The sequence below is a fragment of the Anomaloglossus baeobatrachus genome, chromosome 2 (assembly GCF_048569485.1).
Source record: "Anomaloglossus baeobatrachus isolate aAnoBae1 chromosome 2, aAnoBae1.hap1, whole genome shotgun sequence".
Classification (NCBI taxonomy): Eukaryota; Metazoa; Chordata; class Amphibia; order Anura; family Aromobatidae; genus Anomaloglossus; species Anomaloglossus baeobatrachus.
This window is the reverse complement of record NC_134354.1, coordinates 800,377,827-800,392,687: the sequence shown is the minus strand read 5'-3', so window position 1 is coordinate 800,392,687 and position 14,861 is coordinate 800,377,827. Positions and strand designations below refer to the sequence as shown.

The 14,861-nt window shown below is 48.4% G+C and overlaps 1 protein-coding gene across 1 annotated transcript in view; it reads right to left on the bottom strand.

Moving 5' to 3' along the window:
* The window catches only part of DNHD1 (dynein heavy chain domain 1), a 355,748-nt gene that overhangs the window by 181,230 nt on the left and 159,657 nt on the right, over positions 1-14,861 (bottom strand). The window contains exon 21 of the mRNA XM_075334063.1: positions 14,748-14,859. Within this exon, the coding sequence (XP_075190178.1) occupies positions 14,748-14,859 (112 nt within the window). The remainder of the gene's footprint in view (positions 1-14,747; positions 14,860-14,861) is intronic.

Sequence of the window (14,861 nt, the reverse complement as noted above, 5' to 3'; positions counted from 1 at the left end):
GCAGCAGCGGGATCAGAGCAGAAGAAATGGAGGACAACAGCCAATCGACGTCTGAAACCAGAACCTCAGGATACAGGAACTGGACTGTGGCGAGTCTACAAACAAAGGCCCGTGAATTAGGTGTCGGCTACAAAGGACTCTCTAAGGAGCAACTAATTGAGGCATTGGAACACGCTTGCCTGCAAGATGGCACCGAGGAACAATTTCCACAGCAAGGGGAGCAAAGACGGGAGCCGGAGGTGAATACCCAAAAAAGTCAATGGGTTGTGTGGTACAAGGAAAAGATGGCACTGCTTGGAGATGAGGCCACCATAGAAGATAAGAGGGAGGCCATGCGTGGAGCTGAAGAGAAGGAGCGCAGGATGGAGGAGATGGCATTGCTGGATAAGCAGCTCGCTGTGGAAGCCGCGAGAGGTTCCAGACAGACTGTAACCCCAGCACCCATCATGAGGGAACTTCCCAGAGTGTCCCGCAAAGACTTCAAGCAGTTTAATGAGGCTGCTGGTGACATTGAGGGCTTCTTCCAGGACTTTGAGCATCAGTGTCGATTAATGGAAGTCCCAGAAAGGGAGCGCGTCCGGCATCTGGTTGGGCTCTTAGAGGGTGGAGCTGCTGCAGCCTATAGAGCTATGGACCCTCGGTGGAACTGTGAGTATGCGGATATTAAACAAACTATTCTAGAACATTATGCTGTAACGCCAGACACTTACAGGACTCAGTTCCGTACTCTAGCATGTGATGAGGAAGTGTCCTTCAAGATGTATGCCCACAAACTCAAACATCTGTGGCATCGTTGGTTGGAGGCAGAGGAGGCCTTAACCTTGGAGACCGTCCTCCAGGTCCTCCTAAAAGAGCAGTTTTACTTCAAGTGCCCCGCTGAGATCCGGGAATGGGTGCGTGAAAGGAGACCAGCCACTGTGGAGGAAGCTGCAGCTCTAGCTGATGAGGCTCTCACCATCAAGCCTCAGTGGAAAAAACTACTACCCAGTGAGAAAAAAAACACCAACCCCCCAACGCTGGTGGCCCCTGGTCCTTCTGGCCCCAATGTTCACCATCACCCTAGACCGTCAACTCATGGGGACCTTCGTGTGACTGTGCCTCGCATTACTCATGCTCCACCTTTGGGAATACGACGCGGAGGAAGAATCCCAGAGCGCAGATGTTATGGATGTGGGCAGCCTGGGCACATGCAATTCCAATGTCCAGGTGTTCGTAGACAGAACAGCTACAGACCGCCTTTGCCTGTTCATTACCTACAGACACCTTCACCAGGAGAAGAGCTGGATTCTGTGCCTGATGACTTGCCAAGTGACTCAGATATCCTGGCTCCCCTACCCGGAGTCTATGGGGTGCGAGCTCCAGCCACCTGTTCTTCTGATCTTCAGGACAAACATCTACAGGAGGTCGTGCTGGATGGCCAAAAAGTTGTTGGCTTCCGTGACACTGGGGCTTTCCTCACCATAGCCGATCCCCGAGTAATTCAACCACAAGCAATTCAAAAGGGACCAGGAATTGCCATTGAACTGGCAGGAGGTACCCAGAGATATATTCCAAGAGCGAGTGTGACCCTGGATTATGGCTTTGGGGCAAAACAATGTGTGGTCGGTGTGATGAGCGGCCTCCCTGCAGACGTTCTTCTAGGAAATGATGTGGGGAATCTTCATTGCCACTTTGTCGGTGCGGAAACCAGAAGTCAAGCCAAGAGAGCAGCCCATGTGGACGTGTACAACCCATCCATGGAACTGAGGCCACCAGAACTGCCATTACAGCCGGTGAGTGATTCTTCTTGTGGGGATAATATGAATGTTACTTGGGATAAAGTTCAGTTTAGACAAGAAGTAGAGACTGACCCCACCCTTGCTAGTTTTAGAACTCGGGCTGAAATAGGGCAGCTAGGGGAAAACGGAGAAAGAATTATCAGAGAAAATGGACTTCTGTATCGGGTTGCCAATGCCGACTCCCTAGATAAGCCCTGGACTTATAGCAAACAGCTGATTGTTCCTCAGAAGTACAGAATTCCCCTATTACACCTGGCTCATGACATTCCTACGGCTGGCCATCAAGGCAAAACCCGCACTGAGAGACGATTGACTCAAACTTTTTATTGGCCGGGGATTTCCCAAGCAGTGGCGCATTTCTGCCGAACTTGTGACATATGTCAGCGTAGAGGGCGACCCGGAGATCACCCAAAGGCACCCCTGCAACCGCTCCCTATAATAGAAGAACCCTTTCAAAGAGTAGCTGTTGATATCATTGGACCTCTGGCTAAACCAAGTAAATCTGGAAAGCAGTACATTCTCACTGTTGTGGACTACGCCACCCGATATCCAGAAGCCGTGGCCTTGTCAAGTATCTCTGCAGCCAAGGTGGCCGAGGCCTTGGTTATTATTTTTACCAGAGTAGGATTCCCCAGTGAGATCTTGTCGGACCAAGGCTCCCAGTTTATGTCAGAGTTGGTCCAGTGTCTGTGGCGCACCTGTGGAGTACGAGCGATCCGAACGACCCCGTATCATCCCCAAACAAATGGACTTTGTGAACGATTCAACGGCACTCTGAAGAATATGCTGAGGGCCTTCACGGACCGAGATTCAGACTGGGAGAAGTACCTACCCCATCTCTTGTTTGCCTATCGGGAAGTTCCCCAGGAGTCCACTGGGTTCTCCCCCTTTGAACTACTCTATGGAAGAAAGGTCCGAGGACCCTTAACCCTGCTCAAGGAATACTGGGAGGGGCAAGTTGAAGATACAGGAACCCCTGTTGTCCCTTATGTCCTAAAGCTGCGAGAAACCTTGGCCCAACTTGCTAGTTTTGCACAGAGTCATTTGCGTATGGCTCAAACCAGACAGAAGACATGGTATGACCGTAACGCACGCTATCGGGAGTTTGTAGAAGGACAACAAGTCTTAATGATTGTTCCCCATCGGCAGAATAAACTGCAGACCACATGGGAGGGTCCCTTCCGGGTTCTCAGAAAACTGAATGATACCAATTACCTTCTTGCTTTAGATGATCAGGGGCTAAGGCAAAAGACTGTCCATGTGAATATGATTAAGGAGTACCATGACCGGAACATTCCAATGATAGCAAGCTGTCGGTTGGCTTCAGAAGATGGTCAAGAGGATGAGGACTCTCTACCTGATCTCGTGGAAGCAGCGAGAGCCCCATCCACTGTGGAACAGGTTCCCCTGGGAGATTACCTGGACTCCTTACAGAAAATCCAGATGCTGGAAGTGCTTCAACAGAGACGGGCTGCTTTCTCATCCCAACCAGGTCGAACCACCGTCACCCAACATCATGTGGACACTCAGGGCATCCGTCCCATACAACTGGCTCCTTACCGGGTACCTGAATCAGTTCGAAACACCATGCAGCACGAACTGGAGGAGATGTTACAGCTTGGGGTAATCCAGGCCTCCCATAGCCCTTGGGCCTCCCCTGTGGTGTTAGTACCCAAGAAGGATGGGAGTACTCGATTTTGTGTGGACTATCGGCGACTAAACGACCATACCGTCAGCGATCCTTACCCAATGCCTCGTATTGACGAACTTCTAGACCGACTGGCTGGGTCCCGATATGTCACTACCTTGGATCTCAGTAAGGGATACTGGCAGATCCCTCTAACGGATGAAGGGAGAGAACGGTCCGCTTTTATAACCCCCTTTGGTCTGTATGAATTTCTAAGCATGCCTTTTGGAATGAAAAATGCCCCGGCCACCTTCCAGAGAATGGTGGATCAGATCCTCCGGGGATGTGATGACTTTGCTTGTGCCTACTTGGATGATATCGCCGTCTTCAGCCACACATGGGAGGAACATCTGAATCAAGTAGCCATTATTTTGGACCTGATTCTTGCAGCCGGCCTAACTATTCGACCCGATAAATGCCAATTGGGGATGGGGGAAGTCCAGTACCTAGGACATAGAGTGGGAGGAGGGAAGCTCCGACCTGAGCCTGCCAAAATCCAGGGACTCTGAAAAGGACTATTACGTTGTGATCTGGCACTTTGGATTATCGGGAGGTGCCCCCGAATCTGTTTTATTTGGACTTGTCGTGTGCTGTTCCTGTATTCCTGTTAGTAAACCTGTTGGATCATCCTCGGCCTGTTGTCTCTCTTTGCTCTGATGTACACCCCGTCACAAGGATTATGAATGTTTCCAAACCTTGACGGATTTGTTGAAGGATGGCTCAAAAAAGAGAGGGGAGGGACCTTTTACTACTTTAAAAAGACCGAGTAAAAGATCCCCCCCAATACAGAGTTGTACTAGTGTAGATATCTTTTTGAAATTGGTGCAAGACGATCTTGTAAAGATTCCGCAAGGATTTCAAGGCCATTATGATTATAATCATAATCTGACTAAAGAAGAATTGAAGGCCTTGGATTCTCTATCTAAAAATACCAATTTGGTTATCAAAAAATCCGACAAGGGGGGGAACCTTGTTATTCTGAACCATTCTAGGTATCTAAGTATGTGCCAGACCCTTCTCGGTGATCGGAACACTTATGAACAGATTCCCTCTGATCCAACCAAAATATTTACTGATATTCTTGTGTCTATTTTGGAGTGTGCTAAGCAAAATAATTTGATATCATCCAATGAACTGGAATTTTTGACTCCTCAATTTCCTGTTATACCTGTTTTTTACGCCCTACCAAAGGTGCATAAGGGCCTAGACCCTCTAAAAGGCAGACCAATTGTAGCAGGCATTGATTCATTGTCTCAGAATGTCGGTATATATATTGATAGGGTACTTAGGCCCTTTGTTACATCTTTACCCTCGTATGTACGAGATACCCCGCACCTACTTCAGATCTTGGAGGACATCAGTGTGGGGCCAGATACAATTCTGGCCTCCATTTATGTCGAGGCGTTGTACAGTTCTATTCCTCATGATTTAGGGATCCAGGCAGTTAATTTCTTCTTGAAGACAAGATCCATTGAGTGTATGAGGCACAATACTCTTATTATAGAGCTGTTGTCTTTCACCCTCCGCCATAATTATTTTTTGTTTAACACCAAGTACTTCCACCAGCTCAGGGGTACTGCAATGGGGAGCCCTTGTGCCCCCAGTTATGCAAATCTATTCCTGGGCTGGTGGGAGGAAACGGTGGTTTTTGGGGGGGAGGATGGGGAATTTCATCAATGTATCGGACTATGGGTCCGGTACATTGATGATATCCTTATCCTCTGGACTGGATCGACTTATGATTTTGAGCTTTTTGTTGGGTCTCTTAATAAGAATGCTTTGGGGTTAAGGTTTACCTATACCTGTGATCAGAACTGTATCACCTTCCTTGATCTGACTATATCGAAGGATGAAAATGGTAAGATACAGACTGCTACCTATAGGAAACCGACGGCAACTAATTCCCTGCTAAAATGGGAGAGTCATCATCCCCTTCCCCTTAGGAGAGGGATTCCCAAAGGGCAGTTTCTGCGTATCCGCAGGAACTGCTCTAGGGAATCTGATTTTAGGGTGCAGGCGTCGGACATGTTTGGGAGGTTTCTGGATAGAGGATACCCTAGACAGGTGTTGCAGCAATCCTATGCCTTTGCTAAAAACACTAATAGACATTCTTTGATGAGACCACGAAATAGAAAAGAGGATGAGAACATCTTACGCATTATCGGTACTTACGATCTTCAGGCCGAACGTGTCTTTGGAGTAATCAAAAAACATTGGGGGGTGCTAAGGGCGGACCCTGGTCTGGCCAAGTTTATCCCCAAGACCCCATGTATTACCTATAGGAGAGGTCGGTCTATAGGGGATAAACTTGTACACAGTATGTATCAGGGGCCACGCCCAGAAGGCACCTGGCTAGATAGACAGGTGGTAGGTATGTATCGATGCGGTAACTGCAGTTTCTGCGAATCGATGGAACGCTGCAAGATGGTGAAAAGCTCAGCTAATGGGAAGGTTTTCTATTTACGGGATTTCTTTAACTGCAAGACAACGGGTGTTGTGTATAGGGCCACCTGCACGTGTCCTTTTGACTACGTGGGGAAAACCGTGCGTGAGCTTCGGAGACGTGTGGGAGAGCACCTGTCGGATATACGAAATAAACGCGATACACCGATTGCTCGACACATGAATGGTGTGCACCAAGGTGACACAAAACTTGTGTGTTTCTCAGCATTGGAGCTCGTCAAACACAGTCCGAGGGGTGGTGATTTCGACAGAGTGCTGTTACAAAGGGAATCGGCTTGGATTTTCAGACTAGTATCACTTACTCCGGTGGGGCTCAATGAGCAGCTCTCCTTTAATTGCTTCCTCCCCACATAATGTGCAAAAATTTGATAGGTCCCTGTAGTTTAGACAGTAGGTGCCATGTTTTTGGGAGCCTGTATCCCCTTTTGGGGACTATCCATATTTATGGAACTATCTGAAGTATCTTTTCTCAAGTGTCGTGTAGTTTCTGATAATCTGAGTCAATGAATTGATCTGGTATATTTAAAATACTATGGTATATGGCTTTCTGCCAATATTAGACCTATTAACTATATTCCTATGGTGTGTACTCTGTCAGTATGGACCGGGACCGACTATATGCGAATGATATAGTATAATGGTCAGATATATGTATTGTGTAATGACCTTTGCCATATGATCAAATTGCCCTGTTTTATGCTGCCTTTTCAGGGCCCTTATGTCATCGTAGATGCTATGGTTTCACTGAATCTATTGTGGCTGCTGTGCACCTAATTGGGGGCGATTATGACTGCTGTACAATTGCATTTATATTATTTCTAAAGTAATGGCAGATTGAATCTCTTATTGCGGTGACGTCCGATATCTCCGATCATGTGACCTTATGAGTCATGAGATGGGCGTTACCGTGCAGTGTGAGAGCTTCCTTGCTGGGCGGTCACTTATCTCCGATCATGTGACCTTATGAGTCATGTGATGGGCGTTACCGGGCAGTGTGAGAGCTTCCTTGCTGGGCGGGCACTTACCTCCGATCATGTGACCGCGTGAGCTCATGGGGAGGAGGGCCCTGCTCGATGCGAGGAGAGGAGGCTTTCTTCCTCCGTGTCATACTGCCCGGACATGCGCAGTGGTGATATGGGCCGGCGCCTGCGCAGCTGCTGCTGCAGTGACGCTGTGTGGGGGAAGTCAGGGATTCCCCACAGCTGTCTAAATCAGGGGAGGGCTATTTAAGGTGGTGTATTGTATGCAGCTCCATGACGCCTGGAGGACGGGAGCATGTTATCAAGACAGTGTTTACTGCTATGCTGCTGATCTGCTGTCTGGCGCCATGGACCTGCATACCTGAAACTATATTATCTGACAAGTGAGTTATTTATCTATTGCTGTTGTCATCTTTCACCTTGTACATGTGCTGTTAAATCTATGTTTGGTGGTCTATGTATGTTTGTCATAAAGCTGATAAGATCGTACCTATTTTCCCAGCCTCCTGATGAACCACGTGTCCTAGCGTGGGGAAACGCGTCGAGGTGGAGACGTCTTGATTATTATATAGTTGGCGGTTCACTATACCTGCTTAAGGACTAACTTTCCAAACGTCATATGGATACTCCTGGATGAAAATCCTTGATTGGGACTACAGATAAGCACGCTGTGCCAACATAGTTCCATTAGGAGATACCAAGTTAAGTTTGGTTATTGCAATGTGTCCTGCTGTGAACCAACACCATGGTTATGTATTTTAAATTGTATCAATTTGTCTTTTTTGGTTATTTGTAAACCCTGGTCTTGATATTCAAGATCAGGGGTTGCCATTTAATTGGCGTAAGACAATTGAGTTGTATATCTATGTGCACATATTGGTGGTAATTTTCTAACTGAATAAAAATTTAATATTTTCACAATTGGGGATTTTTCTATGACTAAATCAAAGTATTATCCCCTGGACCCTTAGAGGTAATATTTAAACTTCAAGTTTAGATGCCACAAAGTAATCAACATGTGGAACTGAAACCTTAAATCCATAAACTAGTATGAAATCCTCTGGGACACCAGGAGTCTGTCCAGTTACTTGGATTGAACGTTACGCCCCTCGTCTTACATTGGAGACCCTGAAGGATCTTCTCAACTTCTCAAGTTCCATGTGAATGGTGAGGAGGGCAGGAGTCCGGAGCGGTGCACATCCCACCCGCTGTTATGGCTCATTTATGAGGTCATTGGTAGTTCAGTTTGCGGGTCTCTGGTGCGGGCTGTGGTGAGGGTCTCATTGCTGGCGTGGGGTTTATGTATGTAGACACATGGCTGCCTCGGTTCCCTTGTACGCATCTTCCACATCTGTTCTGGGTTCATTTTCATTGTGCGCTATTCGGGCAGCTCCAGCTTCCCTTCCCAATAGGCGCTTTTTCTGATGTTATTTTTCTGTCCATCGCTGTATGAGGTTTGTTTTTCCATAATGAGTTGTACGTTTTAATGGTGCAGTATATTTTACCATCCAATGTACTGGAAAACGGGAACAAATTCCAAGTGTGGCAAAATGGAAAAACATAAAAACGCAATTCCACCAATGTTTTTCGGGCGTTCATAGACAGTGCGAATGACCAGGCAGTGGGATTCACAGGTCAGGGAGGTTACGGCGAGATCAGACATACAGAAGGGTTTTATTTCCATGGTGAAAAAAAAGATTAAATTCACAAAACGACTTCTTTTGCTTGTGCCGCCGCTTTCTGATGCCGGTGATTTTCCACTTCTCCATTGATGGAGCCATGTGCTTGTGCCACCACTTTCTCTGATGCCAGTGATTTTCCACTTCTCCTTTGATGGAGCCGTGTTCTTGTGCCGCCGCTTTTTGATGCTGGTGATTTTCCACTTCTCCTTTGATGGAGCCGTGTGCTTGTGCCACCACTTTCTCTGATGCCGGTGATTTTCCGCTTTTCCTTTGATGCAGCCGTGTGCCTGTGCCGCCGCTTTCTGATGCCGGTCATTTTCCACATTTCCTTTGATGGGGCTGTGTGCTTGTGCCTCCGCTTTCTGATGCTGGTGATTTTCCACTTCTCCTTTGATGGAGCCATGTTCTTGTGCCGCCGCTTTCTGATGCCGGTGATTTTCCACTTTTCCTTTGATGGAGCAGTGTTCTTGTGTCGCCGCTTTCTGATGCCGGTCATTTTCCACATTTCCTTTGATGGAGCCGTGTTCTTGTGCCGCCGCTTTCTGATGCCGGTGATTTTCCACTTTTCCTTTGATGGAGCCATGTTCTTGTGTCGCCGCTTTCTGATGCCGGTGATTTTCCACTTTTCCTTTGATGGAGCCGTGTGCTTGTGCCTCCGCTTTCTGATGCTGGTGATTTTCCACTTTTCCTTTGATGGAGCAGTGTTCTTGTGCCGCCGCTTTCTGATGCCGGTGATTTTCCACTTTTCCTTTGATGGAGCCGTGTGCTTGTGTTGCCGCTTTCTGATGCCGGTGATTTTCCACTTTTCCTTTGATGGAGCAGTGTTCTTGTGCCGCCGCTTTCTGATGCCGGTGATTTTCCACTTTTCCTTTGATGGAGCCATGTTCTTGTGTCGTCGCTTTCTGATGCCGGTGATTTTCCACATTTCCTTTGATGGGGCTGTGTGCTTGTGCCTCCGCTTTCTGATGCCGGTGATTTTCCACTTTTCTTTTGATGGAGCCGTGTTCTTGTGCCGCCGCTTTCTGATGCCGGTGATTTTCCACTTTTCCTTTGATTGAGCCGTGTGCTTGTGCCTCCGCTTTCTGATGCCGGTGATTTTCCACTTTTCCTTTGATGGAGCGTGTGCTTGTGCCTCCGCTTTCTGATGCCAGTGATTTTCCACTTTTCCTTTGATGGGGCTGTGTGCTTGTGCCTCCGCTTTCTGATGCCAGTGATTTTCCACTTTTCCTTTGATGGAGCCGTGTTCTTGCGTCGCCGCTTTCTGATGCCGGTGATTTTCCACTTTTCCTTTGATGGAGCCTTGTGCTTGTGCCTCCACTTTCTGATGTCAGTGATTTTCCACTTTTCCTTTGGCCCCCTTCACACGCACGTGAAAAACACGTGCATGTCTTACGTTTCGTTTTTCGGGTCAGTGTTCCGTATTTTATGGCAGTTTCTCCGGTACGTGTGACATCCATGTGATTGCGTATGCCAGCCGTGTGTGCGTGAGATACGTCCGTGTAATGTCCGTGTGTTGCCCGTGTGAAATGTTCCGTGTGTGATGCACAATGACGTTGCTACATGCCGGCTGACAGCAGACAGCGATGCGTGATGAGAATGAACTCGGGTGAACTTTACCCGACTTCATTGTCATCCCGCGGCTCTGTGTGTCGCGTACTGATTAGCGGTCACCCGTGAAGGACTCACCGGTGACCGCTAATCCCCTGAGTGACTGAAGTGAGCAGCGCGATTAGCGCTGCCGTCACTCAGGATACCCGCGGCCAGCTGTAGTCCTCCACCTGAGACCGCAACTCACCTGTGACTTCATCGCTGTCACTCGGGCGACTTGCAGTCACAGTTGGAGGATCCAGCGGTGGCCAGGAGTAACCTGAATGACATCATCGCTGATCACGCTACTCACCTCAGTTGCTGCGTGGAGCTGACAGGAGCGGCGGTGTTGTACTGCAGCTCTTGTCAGCTTCCGATGTATTAGAGCTGAGAGCGTCGCGGAACCTCCGTGGATTACACCGGACCTGGAGGGGTTTTCGGGGCTTAATAAAGTGGTGAACGAGGGTGGTTTTTTTTTGTTTATTATTACAAATAAAGGATTTTTCGTTGTGTGTTTATTTTCTTTAACTTACAGGTTAATCATGGAAGTTATCTCAGGGAGACGCTTGCCATGATTAATCTTGGACTTAGTGGCAGCTATGGGTTGCTGCCATTAACTCCTTATTACCCCGATTGCCACCGCACCAGGGCAATTCGGGATGAACCGGGTACAGTCCCGGGTGTCAGGTTTCCGGGTTTTCCAGTCCTCTTTTGAAAAAGCTTGCCCTCGGTTAACATGGAGTTTTGTGTTCTGTTGCCCTACTTCCTGTCCAGCTGCTTAAAAGGCCGCCTCTAAGCTTAGTCCAGTGCCTGAGTATACTGCTTGCTGTGTGCTCCTGCTTTGCTGCTGCTGCTACTTGATTACCTTTGGATCCTCCTGGAAATCTACCGACCGACTCCTGGACCATACCCGGTTTCTTCAACTGTGCCCGGACTCCGTCTGCCGTCTTTTGTCGGCACGTCTGCCCGGTTTCTTCCGGTTCATAACCATTCTGGACTTTCATTCCGTACGGACACTTCTGGACTTTACCGCTTGCCCCTTGTGTCCCGGCTGCACCGCATTTAGGCCTTCCGGGGTTGATTGCCGGACAGTCCCTGTATAGGGGTTTGCTCTGGTGGTCTCCCTGGGGGAGTCCGGTGCGTGGCCCCGGGAATCCCCTTCGCTCCGTTTCAGAAAGGTATTTGTTTGTGTTTGTTATACTGTGTATTTCCGTTGTGTATCTACCGTGGTTACATATCATAAAAACATCTTGTACCACAAACTCGTCTCTGGCTGTCATTGCCCTAACGCTATCGAAATCCTCAAACATACAATAGTATTACACCGGGACTGTCGCATCTAATGGATGCGGCAATTCCAGGCGGCTGCTGGATGATATTGTTAGGCTGGGGGGCTCCCCATAACGTGGAGCTCCCCATCCTGAGAATACCAGCCTTTAGCCGTTCGGCTTTACCCTGGCTGGTATCAAAATTGGGGGGAACCGAACGTCGTTTTTTTAATTATTTTTTATTTTTTTTTACTGCTCAATATTGACACGCCCACCGGCGGCTGTGATTGGTTGCAGTGAGACAACTGTCACTCAGCGTGGGGGCGTGTCTCACTACAACCAATCATAGGCGCCGGTGGGCGGGGAAAGCAGGGAATACGAGATTGAATAATGAGCGGCCGGCTTTTTAAAAATAGTAAAAGCCGCCGGATTTTTTTTAACAGCTGTGCAGCGCCGCGCCGGTGATCGGGGAGTATGAGAGAGGGGGGAGACTGACCGACGGACTGAGAGGGACAGACAAGAGAGAGAGACCGACCGACGGACTGAGGGAGATAGACCGACATACACAGAAACAGAAGAATGACCGACATCGCTAGAAAAAAAGCACAAAACGTACACGGAGCATACGGAGATGCATCCGTGTCACGTACGTGTGCTCACGGACCCATTGAGTTTAATGGGTGCGAGTGGGCGTGTTCCGTGAGGAAAACGGACATGCATCCGTGTTTTACAGACAAACAAATGTATCACGGACACACGCACCGTATGGAATAACGCACGTGTAACTCCATACATTGATTAACATTGGAGTATGTTTGCCCGTGTCTCCGGTACGTGCAGGAACGGACCTAAAACGTACCGGAGACACGTGCGTGTGAAGAGGGCCTTTGATGGAGCCGTGTGCTTGTGCCTCCACTTTCTGATGACGGTGATTTTCCACATTTCCTTTGATGGAGCCGTGTTCTTGTGCCGCCGCTTTCTGATGCCGGTGATTTTCCACTTTTCCTTTGATGGGGCTGTGTGCTTGTGCCGCCGCTTTCTGATGCCGGTGATTGTCCACTTTTCCTTTGATGGAGCCGTGTGCTTGTGTGGCCGCTTTCTGATGCCGATGATTTTCCACTTTTCCTTTGATGGAGCAGTGTTCTTGTGTCGCCGCTTTCTGATGCTGGTGATTTTCCACTTTTCCTTTCATGGGGCTGTGTGCTTGTGTTGCCGCTTTCTGATACCAGTGATTTTCCATTTTTCCTTTGATTGAGCCGTGTGCTTATACCGCCGCTTTATGATGCCGGTGATTTTCCACTTTTCCATTGATGGAGTCGTGTTCTTGTGCCACCACATTCTCTGATGCCGGTGATTTTCCGTTTTTCCTTTGATTGAGCCGTGTGCTTGTGCCGCCGCTTTCTGATGCTGGTGATTTTCCGCTTTTCCTTTGATGGAGCCGTGTGCTTGTGTCGCCACTTTCTCTGATGCTGGTGATTTTCCACTTTTCTTTGATGGAGCAGTGTGCTTGTGTTGCTGCTTTTTGATGCCGGTGATTTTCCACTTTTCCTTTGATGGAGCAGTGTGCTTGTGTTGCCGCTTACTGATGCCGGTGATTTTCCACTTTTCCTTTGATGGAGCAGTGTGCTTGTGCCGCCGCTTTCTGATGCCGGTGATTTTCCACTTTTCCTTTGATGGAGCAGTGTGCTTGTGCCGCCGCTTTCTCTGATGCCGGTGATTTTCCACTTTTCCTTTGATGGAGCCGTGTGCTTGTGTCGCCTCTTTCTCTGATGCCGGTGATTTTCCACTTTTCCTTTGATGGAGCCGTGTGCTTGTGTCGCCGCTTTCTGATGCCGGTGATTTTCCACTTTTCCTTTGATGGAGCCATGTGCTTGTGTCGCCGCTTTCTGATGCCGGTGATTTTCCACTTTTCCTTTGATAGAGCCGTGTTCTTGTGTCGCCGCTTTCTGATGCCGGTGATTTTCCACTTTTCCTTTGATGGAGTCGTGTTCTTGTGCCACCACATTCTCTGATGCTGGTGATTTTCCGTTTTTCCTTTCCTTTGATTGAGCCGTGTGCTTGTGCCGCCGCTTTCTGATACCGGTGATTTTCCACTTTTCCTTTGATGGAGTCGTGTTCTTGTGCCACCACATTCTCTGATGCCGGTGATTTTCCGTTTTTCCTTTCCTTTGATTGAGCCGTGTGCTTGTGCCGCCGCTTTCTGATACCGGTGATTTTCCGCTTTTCCTTTGATGGTGCCGTGTTCTTGTGCCGCCGCTTTCTGATGCCGGTGATTTTCCACTTATCCTTTGATGGGCTTTTCTCGTGGCGAGCCATTGTTCTTATCTGCAGCTTTGGGGCAGATGAATCGTTTTCATCGGCCTCTTCTTGCATTTTTTTCACCATGTATATACAACGCTCTGCATGTTCGGTGTTGTGGTAATCGCGGTCATCCGCGGGATCTACGTACAGCCGTCTCACTGCACTATTCTGATTTTCTTTTGCATTTTTGCCGCACTTTGAATTTTTCCCATTTTGCACTACATTTACTAGTAAAATATAAAGCGTCGTGAAAAACAACTCATACTGGAAAAAACAAAAACGGATACAGTGATGTGGAGATAAAATACAACAACGATGGGATATGGCCATTCTGGGTTGTGATTTCCTTCATTACGGCTTCTATGACGGGGTACAGGGGCCTCACGTACGGATGTCATTCTTAATGGTGGAGAGGCTGGAGCCGGCCAAACCTTCATTAATTCCAGATTTTGAAAGCTTTTTTCCCTTTGTTCGTTCTGTCTGGAGAATATACAGTATATCCATCCACAGCACCGCAGCGTACAGCGGAAATCACAGTCTCCATTAAACGCAGACACGAGGGTCCACCAGCAGACCCCAGCGCTCATGTCAGCCCATTAGAACCCCATGATCACTGTTAGAGACGAGATATTGCCGGCAGTATACAGCTGTACATACAGTATGGGCTGTTGGCTGCTAATACAAGAACTTATTGTCCGTCGTGCAGGCAGAAGCGCGTGGTCGTGTGAAGTATTCCATCTGTGTACACGCGGCCATCTGCAGACTAGACTTGCTCCACCTCTGAATTTACTTGTACTGAGCAAGGCTGTTCACGTCTAGTCTGAATGTGGCTGGGAGTATGGAAATCACATACTTGTGCTCACATGACCGCCCTCTGCTGGCACCGAGATTCCTGACAGCGTGTAGTCACAGTAAACTGACAAAGGACCGGACAAAGCCTTTCTGCTCATGGGAATGGTGGAGGGGCATATACATATGTAACAGTTGTGCCATTCTCTTACCTGGGATTGAGGAGACCCCCAAATGCCCAGATGAAGGCGTAGAGGAAGCAGGTCTGTGCCCGCTGGTCGCTGTCAGGGAGCATCGATGCTGCTGCAGGGGACTGCGCTCCATCT